This window comes from Coregonus clupeaformis, chromosome 15 (assembly GCF_020615455.1).
Source record: "Coregonus clupeaformis isolate EN_2021a chromosome 15, ASM2061545v1, whole genome shotgun sequence".
Classification (NCBI taxonomy): Eukaryota; Metazoa; Chordata; class Actinopteri; order Salmoniformes; family Salmonidae; genus Coregonus; species Coregonus clupeaformis.
The window spans coordinates 1,109,111-1,129,668 of NC_059206.1; the positions used below are offsets into that span (position 1 = coordinate 1,109,111).

General features: G+C 44.9%; 1 protein-coding gene across 1 annotated transcript; it reads right to left on the reverse strand.

Annotated features, from left to right (window-relative positions):
• Positions 1-510: 510 nt before the first annotated feature.
• On the reverse strand, positions 511-17,876 carry LOC121582165 (divergent protein kinase domain 1B). The gene is made up of 7 exons (XM_041897788.2): positions 17,167-17,876; positions 16,385-16,519; positions 12,706-12,813; positions 12,287-12,463; positions 2,821-3,047; positions 2,491-2,632; positions 511-1,996 (listed from the first exon to the last, which is right to left on the reverse strand). The coding sequence occupies exons 1-7, from the start codon at positions 17,233-17,235 to the stop codon at positions 1,553-1,555; spliced, it is 1,302 nt and encodes a 433-aa protein (XP_041753722.1). The 5' UTR covers positions 17,236-17,876; the 3' UTR covers positions 511-1,552.
• Between the last annotated feature and the right edge of the window lie 2,682 nt (positions 17,877-20,558).

The following is a 20,558-nucleotide window of genomic DNA, read 5'->3' on the forward strand; positions in this document are numbered from 1 at the left end:
AATCACATCAAACAGTGCAGCCAGAATAACAGCTGCATTTGCATTTGTTTAAGCTGTTTTCTAGTGACATTTATTAGGATGCATCCATAACAATGAGCTAATGAGGTGTGATTTTGCCTGGCATAGAAAATATGCACTCTTGTCAGGACACTGTTGTTCCGAGGAGCTAGCTAACACAATCACTTCAAACTGAAGCTGGAAAGACTGCAAACTAGCTGCGTTTCATTTTACCTTTTTTCAATTGACATTTCTTTGTGTATATATCCATAAAAATGATGCCAGCTGATTCATGATTTCGACTGGCTGAGAAACCCTGCCTGTCTCGTCGCGACTCCTGACCTGTTCATTACTATGGGACAGCTGGAGATAGAATTTTAATATTGAAACAATGTTGCAAATGTCGGAGAGACAGACAGCAAGGTTTATAAAAGTCTCCGGTATTAACTAAATGTTAGTCTAAAAGAAATGTGAGATAATGTCTAGATGCCTTTTATGGTGGATGAAGTTTATAAATTGCTTGGCTGGGCTGATGTGACAGTGGATTGCGGAATCAGATGGAACAGAGTAAATAGGCATTTTAACGTAATAATTTAGCCAGTGTTATCTTGTGGAATAGACACCGGCTGGAATGCGGTTTTAACCAATCAGCATTCAGGATTAGACCCACCCGTTGTATAATTCATAAAATACTGATACTTCGATTTCTTTAGTCTAGAAAATTGCCATCGTTTGTAGTTCTTTTTTTAATTTATCTGAGCAATACAGATTGGTTACGATCTATCACAAAAGCGCCAAAGTGAGCTCTCCATGTTTCCATCTCATTTGACCTTGTCTGATGGATCATTCACACAAAGATAAAATAGTCATTTTTCCACATAATGTTACATCACTCCAATATTTTCATGGCACTACACCTCTACATTGACATTCCCTGATAGAAGTGATACACTGAATAACTACTCTTTAAAGTACAATACTGTACAGTTAATAAATTACCATTACACAGGCAAGGCCCTGAGAATACACCTGCATCACAAAATAAAGAATCCTTCCATAAAAATAAACTTGCCTGTACTTTTAAATCATAATCCATCTGATCGCAATTCAGTTTCACTTTCAGTCAGTGATTTACTAGTCTGTTTTACTCAAGCTTTTGGCATGTCTTGTAACGGCCCCAAAAAAGTAGGGTAGGAGGGGAAGAGGTAACATTTTCCTTAGCTGCAATGGCAGTCAGTCCCTCATATTACCTATTCAGTGAGTACAAGTACCTCTAGGGTAAATGAAAAGGTTAGAGTTTGGACCTGCTTCACTCTTATGGGTAGGTCCTGGCGTTCTTTTCCTGGTTGAGTTCGGACTAAGGAAAAATGACGGTTGTATTCATTAGGGCATACCGTAGAAAATTATTTTGTAACAGTTAACATTTGCATTTCTTACTGGACAACTTTGGGTTGTCCATTCGTTTCAATCCATTTTCCTCTATTTGGTGCCAAATTAATACAAGCCAGGCCTACTTATGGCTCCCAGCATCTCTTCTGTGGTCCTCAGATGGTCCTCAGGAGTACTGTGTGTTGGAGATGGTCTTCCATAGCAGGGTCTTGAGGTTGTTGAGGACCAGCGAGTGGTGCACCTCCATTTGGCTGGCCAGGCCGCTGAGCGTCACACAGGTACGGAGCTGCTTCTCCAGGTCTATGCGGAGGTCCTGGGGTGCCCCGGACAGCAGATAGTCCTGTAGCAGCACACACACCTTGGCCAGGTTGGGCTGGACCACCTCTGTGTTACACTGCTTCACCAACCGATCGCAGGTGGCAGTGCAGTCACGCCCGAAGGTGCAGTCAGCGTTGGTCTCGCAGCGACGCCCCCGCAGGAACCCGCGGACCGCCATCTCGGATGCCACGCTGCGCAGGTCTGCCATCTTGCAGTCATACTTGAAGTTGTACCCCACGTGGCGCGGGCTGGCGTCACACATCAGGAAGCTGCCGTAGGCCCCGTGGAACACCTGTTTTTGTAGTTGATGGGGTACAGATGTTTAGTGTACAGATCATTATGAATCAGACATCAACTACACTTTTTCTATTCCCTATGATTGTATTTATTCTGTAATTGTCTGTCCTTTGTCTATGCTTGATATGTGTTATGTATTCACAGAGCCGCAACCAAAATGTCCTAATGGGGATAATCAGAGAATGATAGAGGCCTCTAGTGGCCAAAAGGTCATATTAGCATGGGCAGCGCCATTGAGGGCTTCCACCATTTTAAAGTACTCAACTGGGTGGGACTTCCAACTTCATTGGCTGATCCCTCCTGGTGACCCTGTTGGAGTCATGTTCAACCAGGTCATCAGGAGGGATCAGCCAATCGTGAAGAAAATTGACTACTTTAAAATGGAGATGGCCTCAATGGCGTTGCCCATGCTGTCACAGGCGCTATAATGGCACATGTACAAAGTTGAGTCATCTATCTCTATGGCTCTTCCCATAATCTTATCTTTACCTCCTCTACGAACTCCAGCAGGCCGATGGTGATGCGGGCCCTCCGGGGCCACGCCGGGGCCAACCACTGGTTCAGGCTGGAGCTCAGGGCCTCCGGGACTAATGCCTGCAGGTAGCTGGGCACCTCCAGTCTGTAGAGGGAGCTGTAGATTGAATGGAATGTTATTTCTTGGTAAAAAATAATACATACACCAACAAGATGTGCATTTATGCCCAGAGTATAGTCTTGTTTGCAGTGGCTTTTCTTGAAAATTACGAGGACAAAACCAATTAATATCAGCCAGTACAGTCGTTCTTTAATTAAAACCCTCATTTCCAAAGTGGTCCTCACCTGTGGCCCACGTGCTCAGTCACGTACAGGTCCCCGCAGAAGCCCAGCAGTTTAGGGGTATGCTCCTTCTCCTGCAGGGCTACCATCAGAAGGAACTCGTTGATCTGGAGGAGAGCCCACACAGACTTGGCTTCCGCCAGGGACACCTTGCCATCCTTGTTGACATCGGCCAGGATGATCACACGGCCCACCAAGGTGGTGAGAGAAGGCTGCTCTCCCAGGTTAGACTGCAGGGAGGACAGAGAGAAGATGATGAAGTGAGGAACTGATATGTACAGGTGACCGCGATGTTCAAACTTTGCAAGCTAATGTTACAGTTTTTGTCCACTAAGCAACCGGAGTAAATATCAGCAAGCTAAGACTAGAAGAAAAGTTGAAATATAAATGCAACATGCAACAATTTCAAAGATTTTACTGAGTTTCAATTCATATACAGATATCAGACAATTGAAAAAAAATCTATGGATTTCACATGACTGGAAATACAGATATGCATCTGTCGGTCACAGATACGTTGGTATTCTGTATTTATTAGGATCCCCATTAGCCACTGCAGAAGTATCAGCTACTCTTCCTGGGGTCCACATGAAACATTACATAATACATAGTACAGAACATTATTAGTCAAGGACTGAAATACAGTGCATTCGGAAAGTATTCAAACCCCTTGACGTTTTCCAAATTTTGTTACGTTACAGCCTTATTCTAAAATTGAATAAACTTTTTTTCTTCTCATCAAGCTACACACAATTTATATTTAAACCCCCCCCCCGAAATATCACATTTACATACTGTAAGTATTCAGACCCTTTACTCAGTACTTTGTTGAAGCACCTTTGGCAGCGATTACAGCCTCAAGTCTTCTTGGGTATGACGCTACAAGCTTGGCACACCTGTATTTGGGGATTTTCTCCAATTCTTCTCTGCAGATCCTCTCAAGCTCTGTCAGGTTGGATGGGGAGCGTCGCTGCACAGCTATTTTCAAATCTCTCCAGAGATGTTCGATCGGGTTCAAATCCGGGCTCTGGCTGGGCAACTCAAGGACATTCAGAGACTTGTCCCGAAGCCACTCCTGCATTGTCTTGGCTGTGTGCTTAGGGTCGTTGTCGTGTTGGAAGGTGAGCCTTTGCCCCAGTCTGAGGTCCTGAGCGCTCTAGAGCAGTTATTCATCAAGGATCTCTCTGTATTTTGCTCCGTTTATATTTCCCTCGATACTGACTAGTCTCTCAGTCCCTGCTGCTGCAAAACATCCCCACAGTATGATGCTGCCACCACCATGCTTCACCGTAAGGATGGTGCTAGGTTTCCTCCAGAAGTGATGCTTGGCATTCAGGCCAAAGAGTTCAATCTTGATTTCATCAGACCAGAGAATCTTGTTTCTCATGGTCTGAGAGTCCTTTAGGAGACTTTCGGCAAACTCCAAGCGGGCTGTCGTGCCTTTTACTGAGGAGTGGCTTCCGTCTGGCCACTCTACCATAAAGGCCTGATTGGTGGTGCTGCACAGATGGTTGTCCTTCTGGAAGGTTCTCCCATCTCCACAGAGGAACTCTGGAGCTCTGTCAGAGTGACCATTGGGTTCTTGGTCACCTCCCTGGCCAAGGCCCTTCTCCCCAGATTGCTCAGTTTGGCCGGCCGGCCAGCTCTAGGAAGAATCTCGGTGGTTCCAAACTTGTTCCATTTAAGAATGATGGAGGCCACTGTGTTCTTGGGGACCTTCAATGCTGCCAAATCTTTTTGGTACCCCTGATCTCTGCCTCGACACAATCCTGTCTCGGAGTTCTACGGACAATTCCTTCAAGCTCATGGCTTGATTTTTGCTCTGACATGCACTGTCAACTGTGGGACCTTATATAGACAGGTGTGTGCCTTTCCAAATAATGTCCAATCAGTTGAATTTACCACAGGTGGACTCCAATCAAGTTGTAGAAACATCTCAAGGATGATCAATGGAAACAGGTTGCACCTGAGCTCAATTTCGAGTCTCATAGCAAAGGGTCTGAATACTTACGTAAATAAGCTATCTGTGTTTCTATTTTTAATACATTTGCAAAAATGTTTAAAAACCTGTTTTCGCTTTGTCATTATGGGGTATTGTGTGTAGATTGATCAGGACATTTTTTAATTAAATCCATTTTAGAATAAGGCTAATGTAACAAAATGTGGAAAAATGGAAGGGATCTGAATACTTTCCGAATGCACTGTAAATGTAAAACGTCACACAGCCTACATATCAGTACATACACACAATATATAGGTCTCATACATAGTACAGTGCAAATTACAATACAAGATATATACAAATATTTATTTGCCGCACATGACCACACAACTGGGCAGTAGTACTGGTGCGAAAAAACTAGGGCCTGTAGGTCGACAGAGATGTGAAGAAGGCAGAGCAACGCCCTATCATGGACAGACCTCTTCCCATTTTAGCAACCATTGACTATATGTTTTGACCATGACAGCTTGCTATCTAGGGTTACACCCAGCAGGTTAGTCTCCTCAACATGCTCAATAGCCACATTATTCAATAATAGATCTAAATGAGGTTTAGCGTTGCACGAGTGATTTGTCCCAAAGATTATGCTTTTTAGTTTGAGAAATTTAGCACCGGCCTTTTGCTAGTTACCCATTCTAAAACTGACTGGAGCTCTATGTTACTGTTGCAGCCGACGTGTATACTGTTGAGTCATCAGCGTACATAGACACACAGGCTTTATTCAAGGTCAGTGGAAGGTCATTTGTAAAAACAAAAAACAATAATGGCCCTAGCAGGCTGCTAGGAAACCCTCTGTGTTCTATTAGATAGGTAACTCTCAATCCATAATAAGCAGAGGATGCAAATCCATAAAACATACGTTTTTTCAGCAATAGGTTATGATCAATGAGTGTCAAAAGCTGCACTGAAGTCTAACAAAACAGCTCCCACAATCTTACTATCAATTTCTTTCAGCCAATCATCAGTCATTTGTGTCAGTGCCGAGTATGTTGAGTGCCCTTCCCTATAAGCACGCTAAAAGTCTGTTGTTAATTTGTTTAATGTAAAATAACATTGTATTTGATAAAACACAATTTTTTCCAGTTTGCTAAGCACTTGTAACAGGCTGATAGGTCGGCTGTTTGAACCATTAAAGGGTGCTCTGCTATTCTTGGGTAGCGGATTGACCTTTGCCTCCCTCCATGTCTGAGGGCACACACCTTCTAGGCTTAAATTGAAGATTTGGCAAACAGGAGTCACAATGTATTCTGCTACCAACCTCAGCAATTTACCTTGGTGGAACTCAAAACGACAGTGCTTGTCTTTCATTATATGGTCCATTATGCATGAATATTAAGGCTCAGCATGTGTTGTTTGCATGTCATGCCTGAGTTTGCTAATCTTGTCAACAAAAAAGTTATTAAAGTGGTTGGCAATATCAAAGGGTTTTGTTATGAACAAGCCATCTGCCTCAATGAAGGATGGAGCTGAGTTCGCTTTTTTGCCTAGAATTTCATTTACAGTACTCCAGAGATTTTTACTATCATTCTTTATATAATTTATCTTTGTTCCATAGTATAGTTTCTTCTTCTTTTTGTTTAGTTACGTGATTTCTCAATTTACTGTATGTTTACCAGTCTGCTGTGTTTTCAGACTTATCTGCTATTCCCACTGCCTCATTCCTCTCAGCCATACAGTTTTTAAATTCATCATTTATCCATGGGGATTTGGCAGTTCTAACAGTCAGGCATGCACCCATCAAGAAACTATCAGTAACCGGAAGAAGCGGTTTCATAAATGCTTCAAGTGCAGCGTACGGATGTTCCTCATTAGACACATCAGACCAACAAATATTTTTCACATCTTCGACATAGGAATCATTGCAAAATCTCTGGTATAATAGTTTATACACAATTTTAGTTCAGTCTTTGGAACTTTGTTTTTCTAGATATGGCTATATACACTACATGACCAAAAATATATGGACACCTGCTCGTCGAACATCTCATTCCAAAATCATGGCCATTAAATATTCCCCCCTTTGCTGCTATAACAGCCTCCACTCTTCTGGAAAGGCTTTCCACTAGATGTTGGAACATTTGCTACGGGGACTTGCTTCCATTCAGCCACATGAGCATTAGTGAGGTCGGGCACTGATGTTGGGTAATTAGGCCTGGCTCACAGTTGGCTTTCCAATTCATTCCAAAGGTGTTTGATGGGGTTGAGGTCAGTGCTCTGTGCAGGCCAGTCAAGTTCTTCCACACCCATCTCAACAAACCATTTCTGTATGGGCCTCGCTTTGTGCACGGGGGCATTGTCATGCTGAAACAGGAAAGGGCCTTCCCCAAACTGTTGCCACAAAGTTGGAAGCACAGAATCGTCTAGAATGTAATTGTATGGTTTTGCGTTAAGATTTCCCTTCACTGGAACTAAGGGGCCTAGCCCGAACCAATGAAAAACAGCCCCAGAAAATGTTTCCTCCTCCACCAAACATTACTGTTGGCACTATGCATTGGGGCAGGTAACGTTCTCCTGGCTTCCGCCAAACCCAGATTCGTCCATCGGACTGCCAGATGGTGAAGCGTGATTCATCACTCCAGAGAATGCGTTTCCACTGCTCCAGAGCCCAATGGTGGTGAGCTTTACACCACTCCAGCCGACACTTGGCATTATGCAGGGCGATCTTAGGCTTGTGTGCGGCTGCTCGGTCATGGAAACTCCTGACGAACAGTTATTGTGCTGATGTTGCTTCCAGAGGCAGTTTGGAACTCGGTAGTGAGTGTTGCGATTTTTACGAGCTACGCGTTTCAGCACTCGGCGGGTCCGTTCTGTGAGCTTGTGTGGCCTACCATTTCGCAGTTGAGCCATTGTTGCTCCTAGATGTTTCCACTTCACAAAAAATAGCACTTACAGTTGACCGGGGCAGCTCTAGCTGGGCAGAAATTTGACGAACTGACTTGTTGGAAAGGTGGCATCCTATGACGGTGCCACGTTGAAAGTCACTGAGCTCGTCAGTAAGGCCAATCTACTGACAGTGTTTGTCTATGGAGATTGCATGGCGGTATGCTTGATTTTATACACCTGTCAGCAACGGGTGTGGATGAAATAGCCAAATCCACTAATTTGAATGGATGCCCGTCTGCCTGGTTTATATAGCAAGCCACGGCCACGTGACTCAATAGGTAGTTTCCATTGACCCAGGTTTATTCGACAAAAGCAATGACGCAAAAAAATTAATAATGGAAACGGCAGATATAGGATGATTTTTTTTAAAGATCGACAACATTTTTATCCGTTCGACGGGTGGATTTTTATTTTGTCTAACTTTCTTTATAGCGACAAATGATGATGGAAACTGTTTCTCTAATAAATGATGCTTGCCGAATACTTTTGAAGGTACGCGGGGCACGTTATGTCATCACTTCACTATAAGCTCCACTACATAATTAATTCTAAATGCCTACTGCTTGCAAAACTATTTTTTTCAACTATAAAAATAATGTTTCTTTGCAGGACAAAGATTGTCCTGACTTTCAAGAATGCCTGAATTGCTTCACCTTGCTTTTCTGGTTGGCTGGCAAGTTTCACCATCCAATTATTTCAACTCTACAGGAGTGCACGTTTCACCATGGCACGGACTAGCCTTGGCAGCCGATCCGTGGCGATACGTTAGGCACATGAGAATTATTAGAATGTTGCAAATATTAGTCAATTATTGCATGCTGGCTTTCGCAGGCTACCTGAGACATGAAACAGATAGGTGGGAGAGCATACAACTGTCGCCAATTTACTAAAGCGCAATTTGCCTAAATTGGTAATGGTAACACTTCAACCACTACATTTTTATTCGACACTAGGTTTTTGTTTTGTTTAGGTGTGACGTCATTACATCCAGCTGTTTTTATCGACAGAAGATAGTTAAATGGAAACGCAACCTAGCAGGCAATTGTCACATTTATTTTCTATTCAAATGTTCTACATCTTGACAAAAAAATCACTGGACAAGTTAATGGAAACATAGCTACGGTCTGTAGGGGCAAACCATTTTCGTGAAACCATTGGATGGTGAAACTTGGTGTACCTAATAAGCTGGCCACTGAATGCTATTTAAAGAACACAAATAGACAAACAAAAACAATTCAACAGTTCAGTTCAGTTAGTCGTACACACTGTAATAAAAACAAGACTGTGTGGCATGATTGAAATGTGCTAGATTTCTTCCATACAACTTCCATTAGATAATTGTCAGGGAGCGACACTAATATGATTCCCTTCCCCACTCTCAGCCTATCTCTATTAGGCTGAGAGTGGAGCCATTGTACTGACAATGACGTGTTGGGTTATACACTGCTCAAAAAAATAAAGGGAATACTTAAACAACACAATGTAACTCCAAGTCAATCACACTTCTGTGAAATCAAACTGTCCACTTAGGAAGCAACACTGATTGACAATAAATGTCACATGCTGTTGTGCAAATGGAATAGACAACAGGTGGAAATTATAGGCAATTAGCAAGACACCCCCAATACAGAAGTGGTTCTGCAGGTGGTGACCACAAACCACTTCTCAGTTCCTATGCTTCCTGGCTGATGTTTTGGTCACTTTTGAATGCTGGCGGTGCTTTCACTCTAGTGGTAGCATGAGACGGAGTCTACAACCCACACAAGTGGCTCAGGTAGTGCAGCTCATCCAGGATGGCACATCAATGCGAGCTGTGGCAAGAAGGTTTGCTGTGTCTGTCAGCGTAGTGTCCAGAGCATGGAGGCGCTACCAGGAGACAGGCCAGTACATCAGGAGACGTGGAGGAGGCCGTAGGAGGGCAACAACCCAGCAGCAGGACCGCTCCCTCCGCCTTTGTGCAAGGAGGAGCAGGAGGAGCACTGCCAGAGCCCTGCAAAATGACCTCCAGCAGGCCACAAATGTGCATGTGTCTGCTCAAACGGTCAGAAACAGACTCCATGAGGGTGGTATGAGGGCCCGACATCCACAGGTGGGGGTTGTGCTTACAGCCCAACACCGTGCAGGACGTTTGGCATTTGCCAGAGAACACCAAGATTGGCAAATTCGCCACTGGCGCCCTGTGCTCTTCACAGATGAAAGCAGGTTCACACTGAGCACATGTGACAGACGTGACAGAGTCTGGAGACGCCGTGGAGAACGTTCTGCTGCCTGCAACATCCTCCAGCATGACCGGTTTGGCGGTGGGTCAGTCATGGTGTGGGGTGGCATTTCTTTGGGGGGCCGCACAGCCCTCCATGTGATCGCCAGAGGTAGCCTGACTGCCATTAGGTACCGAGATGAGATCCTCAGACCCCTTGTGAGACCATATGCTGGTGCGGTTGGCCCTGGGTTCCTCCTAATGCAAGACAATGCTAGACCTCATGTGGCCGGAGTGTGTCAGCAGTTCCTGCAAGAGTAAGGCATTGATGCTATGGACCGCCCGTTCCCCCGACCTGAATCCAATTGAGCACATCTGGGACATCATGTCTCGCTCCATCCACCAACGCCACGTTGCACCACAGACTGTCCAGGAGTTGGCGGATGCTTTAGTCCAGGTCTGGGAGGAGATCCCTCAGGAGACCATCCGCCACCTCATCAGGAGCATAGGCACGTGGAGGCCACACACACTACTGAGCCTTATTCTGACTTGTTTTAAGGACATTACATCAAAGTTGGATCAGCCTGTAGTGTGGTTTTCCACTTTAATTTTGAGGGTGACTCCAAATCCAGACCTCCATGGGTTGATACATTTGATTTCCATTGATAATTTTTGTGTGATTTTGTTGTCAGCACATTAAACTATGTAAAGAAAAAAGTATTTAATAAGATTAGTTCATTCATTGAGATCTAGGATGTGTTGTTTAAGTGTTCCCTTTATTTCTCTCTCTCTCTCTCTCTCTCTCTCTCTCTCTCTCTCTCTCTCTCTCTCTCTCTCTCTCTCTCTCTCTCTCTCTCTCTCTCTCTCTCTCTCTCTCTCTCTCTCTCTCTCTCTCTCTCTCTCTCTCTCTCTCTCTCTCTCTTTCTCTGTCTCTCTCTCTCTCTCTCTCTCTCTAATTGCAACAATCCAACATCGTTTAGCATGATCCATGGCATAATTCCACTATTTGTATTCATTCGCATCACCGTCGATGTGAGTAAGTCTCCCGAGTGGCGCAGTGGTCTAAGGCACTGCATCGCAGTGCTAGCTGTGCCACTAGAGATCCTGGTTCGAATCCAGACTCTGTCGTAGCCGGCCGCGACCGGGAGACCCATGGGGCGGCGCACAATTAGCACAATCCAGGGTAGGGGAGGGCATGGCCGGCAGGGATGTAGCTCAGTTGGTAGAGCATGGCGTTTGCAACGCCAGGGTTGTGGGTTTGATTCCCACAGGGGGTCAGTATGAAAATGTATGCACTCACTTAACTGTAAGTCGCTCTGGATAAGAGCGTCTGCTAAATGACTTAAATGTCAATGACATACTTTTATTTTGAAGGCTAACTGCAAATTCCACTATTGTGGCTAATCCTTATTGTGGCTAGCTTCACATAGGTGGGTCCCAACCACCATTAATCAAATAAGAAAAGTTTTATAAATTAGGGGTATTTTAGATATTGACACCTAGCTAGATAGTTAGCTAGCTAACTATAGCTACTGAAACAGATTATGTCGTTTTGCTATGTTTTTGGGGAAGAACATTGTTTGCATCCATCAGCTAACGTTAGCTAGCTTTTTTTATGACCAGCACTGTCCAAAGCTTGGGAAGGGCAGGTGCGCGAGACAAAACTTTACCAGCGTCATAGAATACGTATCGATGAGTCGTTGTGACATATGAAATACGAGTGATAGTGTAATAACTACGTAAAATTTGTTTGAACGTGTTAAATTGTTATGTGACGTGCAGTCATATTCAGGTCCTGATTGGTCAACAAGCTTATTTGACACATCAAATATTGTTATCTGACGTGTATCTTTTTTGACACGCAGAGACACAAACGGCGTTCCATACATTTCTTTTTACATTTTTAGTCATTTAGCAGACTCTCTTATCCAGAGCGACTTACAGTTAGTGAGTGCATACATTTTGTGCGCGCTTCCATGGGGCAGATGTCAGCCTGTTGTTGTGATTCTGGATGGCCAGATTGCTAGCAAAAATGACAAACTGCCATGTGGGGAATCGTAAATTGCTTGTTTCATCTTGTTATTGATACCATGTCTTGTTTTGAGGTGTTTTGACTGATTTCATGTCAATGCTAATATGGTTCAAATTCGCTAGCTAGCTCACCAACTGTAACGATTTATTTGAAAGACAAGTACTCATTGTACAAATCTATTTAAGTTTTCAATAAACATTGGTCACGAAATATAGCTTCTATCTAAGCCAACCCCGTCTGTTTTGCCCCATAGTTGCGCAAGCCAAGGTTTTGTTGCTAAACAACCAACATGTATATTGTGGAAAGATATAATCTAACTGTGAGGACAGAGAGGAAGTGAAATGGGCAGCCAGACCTTGAGAAAGCTGTGCAACATCTCTCTGAACTCATCCATGGAGGTCCCGCGGGTGGGCTTGTCAAACAGGGTCATTTCCTGTCTCAGTACAGAGTCAGGAGCCCCGTCCCCCTTCAGAGGCTCTTCCAGACCACACTTTATCACCACAGGCCTGTCCTTCCACAGACCACTGTACATCTGGAACCACAGGTAAATACACATTACATAGAGATAGAGTGTGTGTGCATTCCTATTACCTGATGTGTGTGTGACAATGGAGGCTGCTGAGTGGAAAACAGCTCATAATAATGTCTGGAATGGAGTATTGGAATGGTATCAAAAACATGGTTTTCATGGGTTTGACTCCATTCCATCCATTAAACTCCATTCCAGCCATTATTATGAGCCTCCACTGGTGTGTGTGTGTATGTGTTACCTACTTGGTGTGTGGAGGAGGTGGACTTGCATCGCTGCAGGGTCAGGCTCCTCTCCTCACACAGGGCCTTGCAGGACGACCCTGAGATAATGCCTCTCCTGTAGTGGTCACACTGAGACAGACAGACAGGAAACAGGAAATGCATCATCACATTATCAACAGGAAGAGGATCCAAGGATCCTACAATCTAGCAGGTTAGGAGAACTTACGTAGCAGGTTAGGTGAATTAGGTAAAAGTTAGGAAATGGGTTAGGGTTAGCTAAAATGCACACAAAAAATTGGGGGACAATTTGACAAATGCTTTATCCCTTCTAGCCATGACCATCTCTCCCTCATATGTACTATGGCCAAAATCCCAGGTGGAGATACCCACCCGCACGCAAACCATAGCTTTTTAAATACTGTAGATGTCAATGGTGAGGATTTTCCAGTTTCCACACAATGTCAACTTATTTTTGCCCCCTGTGAGATGGCTTATGTGTTCATACACATGTATCGGTTATATTTAGTCCACCCAGAGCTGGAAACCATTGTTGGCACTGTGTAGCGATATACCCCAACCCCCAAAAAAATATCTCTAAAAGACTGTTTGCAGAAGCACAAAGGAGAAGTAAAGTTACCGCATAAATTGGCATGTGTGTGTGGGTGTGAGATTATCTTGCTTAGGAAACATCCAGGCAGCACGTCAGCCTGTAGCTAACTCCACTGCTCCAGTAGCTAGCGCCACAGTAAGAAGAGATCCACCCTAACAGTTTCACTCTTGCTAAACAACATTGACAAATAAAGGCTGTGACCTCTTTCTCCAATGTATAACAGTTGCTATGGTAATATAACTTTATTTTGCCCACTTTGGTTGCGAGCCGAACAATTAAAGGCCCAGTCGTCCTTAATGTCGCAGTAATGTGCATATTAGCCTAGGGGGGCACACACAACAATGACAACACTCTTCTCTCACTCCTCTCTTTTACACTCGCCCCCTCTCTCTCTCTCTCTCTCTCTCTCACACACACTCTTCGTCTTCGTCCCTCCTTCTCTTTCTCTCACTCTTTCCTTCCCTCTATCCATGTTTCCCCTTTCCAGACACTGTTTTCCCTGTCTTGTATGACCTGAGACAGACAGCCTGTCTCTCCCTCTCACAGCATAAGGAAGAGTAGGGCACGATAGTACTGCCTTATTTATCACAATAACACCATACATAGATAAAGACACCAAACCAGGACCACCTCAGGCTGGCCAATAATCTTTACCCTTCACCTCTCTCTCTCTCGATCCTTTACTTCTGAATATGTGTGTGCTGACTGCTGAGAAACAAACACTCCCCTAGATGTAATATTTCACAGGGATCTCACCCTTGCTGCTTATATTCAACCTGAAATGTAAAGTATGTGACGAGGGAAATGAAACTATGCTGATGTGGTTGTTCTGGGAATGATTGGTTATTTGTCATCACTGTTTATAATATGCCATTTCGCAGACACTTTTATCCAAAGCGACTTACAGTCAGGATCGAACCCACTACCCTGGCGTTACAAGCGCCATGCTCTACCAATTGAGCTACAGGGAACAATGCTTAATGAAACTAGAGTAGAGTCACTTCCCCTGTGGCTTGGCTATCATTAAATGGCATCCTATTCCCTGTTTCATGCACAACTTTTGGAAAGAGCCTGAGGGAATAAGATGCCATTTTGGATGCAGCCACTCTGTTACTGGCCATGTCCCTTCCGTCTTCAAGAGAGCGAGAGTTGCACCCCTTCTCAAAAAACCAACACTCGATCCCACTGATGTCAACAACTACAGACCAGTATCCCTTCTTTCTTTTCTTTCCAAAACTATTGAGCGTGCCGTCTTTAGCCAACTCTCTTGCTATCTCTCTCAGAATGACCTTCTTGATCCAAACCAGTCAGGTTTCAGGACTGGTCATTCAACTGAGACTGCTCTTCTCTGTGTCACGGAGGCTCTCCGCACTGCTAAAGCTAACTCTCTCTCCTCTACTCTTGTCCTTCTAGACCTGTCTGCTGCCTTTGATACAGTGAACCATCAGATCCTCCTCTCCACCCTCTCCGAGCTGGGCATCTCCGGCGCGGCTCACTCCTGGATTGCGTCCTACCTGACCGGTCGCTCCTACCAAGTGGCGTGGCGAGAAGCTGTCTCCGCACCACGTGCTCTCACCACTGGTGTCCCCCAGGGCTCAGTTCTAGGCCCTCTCCTTTTCTCCCCTATACACCAAGTCACTTGGCTCTGTCATATCCTCACATGGCCTCTCCTATCATTGCTACGCTGACGATACACAACTAATCTTCTCCTTTCCCCCTTCTGATAACCAGGTGGCGAATCGCATCTCTGCATGTCTGGCCAACATATCAGTATGGATGACGGATCACCACCTCAAGCTGAACCCTGGCAAGACGGAGCTGCTCTTCCTCCCGGGGAAGGACTGCCCGTTCCATGATCTCGCCATCACGGTTGACAACTCCGTTGTGTCCTCCTCCCAGAGTGCGAAGAGCCTTGGCGTGACCCTGGACAACACCCTGTCGTTCTCCGCCAACATCAAGGCGGTGACCCGATCCTGCAGGTTCATGCTCTACAACATTCGGAGAGTACGACCCTGCCTTACACAGGAAGCGGCACAGGTCCTAATCCAGGCACTTGTCATCTCCCGTCTGGATTACTGCAACCCGCTGTTGGCTGGGCTCCCTGCCTGTGCCATTAAACCCCTACAACTCATCCAGAATGCCGCAGCCCGTCTGGTGTTCAACCTTCCCAAGTTCTCTCACGTCACCCCCTCCTCCGCACACTCCACTGGCTTCCAGTTGAAGCTCGCATCCGTTACAAGACCATGGTGCTTGCCTATGGAGCAGTGAGGGGAACGGCACCTCCGTACCTTCAGGCTCTGATCAGTCCCTACACCCAGGCGAGGGCATTGCGTTCATCCACCTCTGGCCTGCTGGCTCCCCTTCCTCTGCGGAAGCATAGTTCCCGCTCAGCCCAGTCAAAGCTGTTCGCTGCTCTGGCACCCCAATGGTGGAACAAGCTCCCTCACGACGCCAGGACAGCGGAGTCACTCACCACCTTCCGGAGACATTTGAAACCCCACCTCTTTAAGGAACACCTGGGATAGGATAAAGTAATCCTTCTACCCCCCAAAAAAAAAAAAAAAAAGTATAATTGTAAAGTGGTTATCCCACTGGCTATAGGGTGAATGCACCAATTTGTAGTCGCTCTGGATAAGAGCGTCTGCTAAATGATGTAAATGTGCCCTTGAGCAAGGCACTTAACCCTAATTGCTCCTGTAAGTCGCTCTGGATAAGAGCGTCTGCTAAATGACTAAAATGTAAATGTAAATGTTACATAACTGATTTCTCATCCAGTGTTAATTACTCTTATCAGGTATTCTGTTAATGACTTTTTCCTGGTTCCAATTTGCAACTGTATTATAAGAGGAACCATCCTGCACTCAGCAGCCACTGACACATAAAATACAGACTCCCCTTTTTCTCATTCACTCTTTCCATCTGTCCATTTCCATGTCAGACCTTAGTGTTTCATCAAGGTGTTGTGGGCTAAAGCACACCTGCCCCCTTCCTCCCAGTCCCTTTATATTTTCTTCCGATCCCTTACTCCCACTCTCTCTTTCTCCTTCCTTCGTGAGAGGTGTCAGGGTGTTCATGCTGTTTCATACTTACGATGACCATGTGGCAGACATGTCCTCGGCAGAGCTCTGAGTAGGAGGCGTACTGCATGTAGAGGACCCAGCTGGCCACCAGGATCCCCAGCCAGGCCAGCAGCAGGTACTTCACCTTTAACGCCGGGAGACGACTCTACACAGGAGAGGAGAAGATTATTCATTGACCAAAGTCCACAGTCCTACAAAAATGTGTCTTCTTGTTTATCCCAAACAAGACACACATACTAAGGAAGAGAGGGGTTTTAGGCCAGAAAGACACTGACAAATCTAAGCAATCATTATAATAATATAATATGGTCTTGTGGAAGACATTTTTATCCAATGCGAAATACAGAACTATCAGCATTGACAGCATGGCCATTGCGGGAAGAAAACTCACAACCCTGATTTGGCCAGCAGCATGCTCTAACTCAATGAGCCATTGGAACCTGTATTTACTGTTGTCCGTAGTGACATATCAGAGACGGGCATCTACAAAGTAAAATTTTTAACTGGTGGAACAAGCTCCCCCACGACACCAGGACAGCGGAGTCACTGACCACCTTCCGGAGACACTTGAAACCCTACCTCTTTAAGGAATACCTGGAATAGTATAAAGTAAAAAAAAAGTGGTTGTCCCACTGGCTATCATAAGTTGAATGCACCAATTTGTAAGTCACTCTGGATAAGAGAGTCTGCTAAATGATGTACATGTAAATAGAGAGAGAATACTCTTATTTGTGACGATCTGATGGCATATAGGGTAAAAAAACGCAGCCAAATCTCAGGTAGTGGTCCCACCTGCAGCCCCTTCGACATAGGGCAAAACAGCACCAGGTGCACGAGTCTCCGTAAACCTCTGGGCATCATGATTCCGTTAGTAGGACGCGCTCGGGCTGGAATGGCAAATCACTACAGTATTCCCGTCGAGTCACATCCATGGGACCAGAATCTACAGTCTGAGCACACTAAACTGACGTCACCCGTTCAGCCCTATATCATTCCGTATTGTGCACATTTGTCGTTCGAGATTTGCATGTGGAGCAAAGACCTTTTGTGAAAATGAAAGACAAAATCTAAACAGTCCAGAGGGACAGTGAGTCAGGTCAGCAAGAAAGAGGCATCGTTTCATAATCCAATTTTACACAACAAGCAACGCCATTCGTTTAGCAGAAAATCATAGCCTATCCAAATCTTTCAGCCGTCCTTGGGGAAAAATACAAAGTGGAGCGATATTCCCATCACATCATGCAGAATGGCATTCTGAGCACATGTTTTCAGCTGCCTAGGCGCCATCGATTAGGACAGCAATGTCGACTGAAAAAACCTCCGATTCAACAAAAATCTTATTGAAAACGCTACTCTGCTACCCCTTCTGACTCTAAGAACGAACTCTCGTAACAGTAAGATAATTTATGCTTGATCTGAAAATGTGGTCGGAGCCGCTGTACGGCTAGTGTGACGCAATCGCGAGGCACGCAGAGGCCAAATTGAGCTCCGTACCGCATCGCTGTGCGCTTCTCAAATTGTGTAACAATGTGGAGGGCTCTGAATAGCTCCGTATTGACATGATTGGTTGACGGTAGGTGTGGGCGGGAGGTCCTGTATAAACACAAACTCACTTCCTTGACAACTTCCTTCACAACAGCGCTTCTCCGTGCAGCCCTGACTTCTGCAGAGGCCATATCACCGTAAATGCTGCACGGCCAATGCAGACTCCAGATTGACCATGTAGCCTTTAACAGCCAGTTTTGCAGTGACTCATGAGAGTGCTATTTTAAAAGGGCAAGTTGCAGGTCTCAAGCTAACAGTATTCTGCCAGCAAGCCCATATTTCAAAACATTGCAATGTGGATAACTCATTCAAAAGATATTGCATTTTTATCAATGGCCACTTTTATTGTGCCAACAATAAATACTCAGTAGGGTCTCTACTAACCAAATATTTGTAGTTTTGGAGGTGGACTGTGTAGTACATATCCAGCAGCACTACATATCCAGCAGCACCCTCCATAGCCCCCAATGCAATACACTGTAATAGACTATACATGGTATATGAAAAATGTATGCACTCACTAACTGTAAGTCACTCTGGATAAGAGCGTCTGCTAAATGACTTAAATGAAAAATGTACATTGGAAACATCACTGATATATCACTTGGGCCAAGCTTCCTGACATCCAGGACCTGTATACTAGGCGGTGTCAGAGGAAGGCCCAAAAAATTGTCAAAGACTCCAGCCACCCAAGTCATAGACTGTTCTCTCTGCTACCGCACGGCAAGCGGTACTGGAGCGCCAAGTCTAGTTCCAAAAGGCTCCTTAACAGTTTCTACCCCCAAGCCATAAGACTGATGAACAATTAATCAAATGGCCACCCGGACTATTTACATTGACTCCTCCCCACCCCCGCACATTGACTCGGTACCGGTACCCCCTGTATATAGCCTTGTTATTTTATTGTGTTACTTTAACATTTTTACTGTAGTTTATTTAGTAAATATTTTCTTAACTCTATTTCTTGAACTGCATTGTTGGTTAAGGGCTTGTAAGTAAGCATTTCATGGTAAGGTCTACACCTGTTGTGTTCGGTGCATGTGGCAATTTTTTATTTTATTTTATTTGATATAGGCTTGTAGAGATAAATATTTTCTACCTCTCAGCTAAAGTGGGGTGGGAAATACTCAGTAGGGTCTGTACTAACCAAATATGATTAGTTTTAGATGGGGACTATGTCGCACGGCCTGCTTCTGGCTTTTCCCTCCACCCCTCCATAGCCCCCAATGCAATACACTGTAATAGACTGTACATGGGATACATATTGGCTTGTAGAGATATAAAAATTCTACCTGACTGAAATATTATAATAGTTTTTTACCCTGGCTATACATGGCTTTCTTGCACTGACTGCAATTTTGAGAACATAAACTTTGAATGTGGAGTAGATAATTGGCTAAGAAAAAGTATCCCATAAACAGTGTATTACATTGCAGTGAATGAAGTGGGCAGAGTAAGGAGTCACTAGCATTTATTATTTAAATATAGCCTACACAATTTAGTACCACAGAATGAGTCATAATACCCATAAAACCTAGCGGTAAAACCCGGAAATGGTTCCAATCGTTTTTCCACCATTCATTCTTCTGTAGGGGATTTTAGAACTTCTTCACATAAGGTCTGTGTTTCGTGTAGGCTTACCCTGGCGTGACGTTTTGATAACCGCACAAATCTCTCTCGGACAAGGTAACTTTTATCAATATATTCACCTGTAATTACCCCCCAAAAATGAAATGCTAATTGGTCGCTAATGTGGCTATCATACAGAACTACACATCCTGCCGCAAACTAGTTAGGCACCTTGGTTGGCTAGTTGGCTACATTAGCTAACGTAAGCTAGCTAACGTTGCACCGTCTCTCACCATGGTGTAGTCAGACTTTCCCAACAGGCGGTGAAATGCTAGCGATTGTGCCTAACCTTAGCAATTAGTGCTAACTAGCTAACATTAAATATCCCTGCCCTGGTGGACTAGCTAGCATGTCACCAGCCGTGGGGTCTGGGGAAAAGTCTGACTACACGAACACTGAGCTAACAACTAAAGTTAAATATCCCTGCCCTGGTGGGATTAGCTAGCATGTCACCACGTGGAAAAGTGTGTACACGAACAGTGAGCCAACAATAGCTCACAAAGGACTTGTTGTCACGCCTGCTCCCGCTCACCCTCCCCCCATTATTATGGGCCATCGTTACGTTCATTGGACTCAATCACTGTTTAATTACATTTACAGTAATTTTCGTAGACGCTCTTATCCAGAGCGACTTACAGTTAGTGAGTGCATACATTATTTTTTATACGGGCCCCCCATGCGAATCGAACCCACAACCCTGGTGTTGCAAATGCCATGCTCTACCAACTGAGCTACATCCCTGCCGGCCATTCCCTCCCCTACCCTGGACGACACTGGGCCAATTGTGCGCCGCCCCATGGGTCTCCCAGTCGCGGCCGGCTACGACAGAGCCTGGATTCGAACCAGGATCTCTAGTGGCACAGCCTTAGACCACTGCGCCACTCGGGAGAGTTACCTCCCCTATATCTGTCTGTTCCTCAGTTGTGATCCCCGTGTCAGCATTAATGTCTTTGTTTCCCCTGTCCAGACCCTGTCCCTGTTTGGTTTCATGTCTGTTTATATTAAATGTT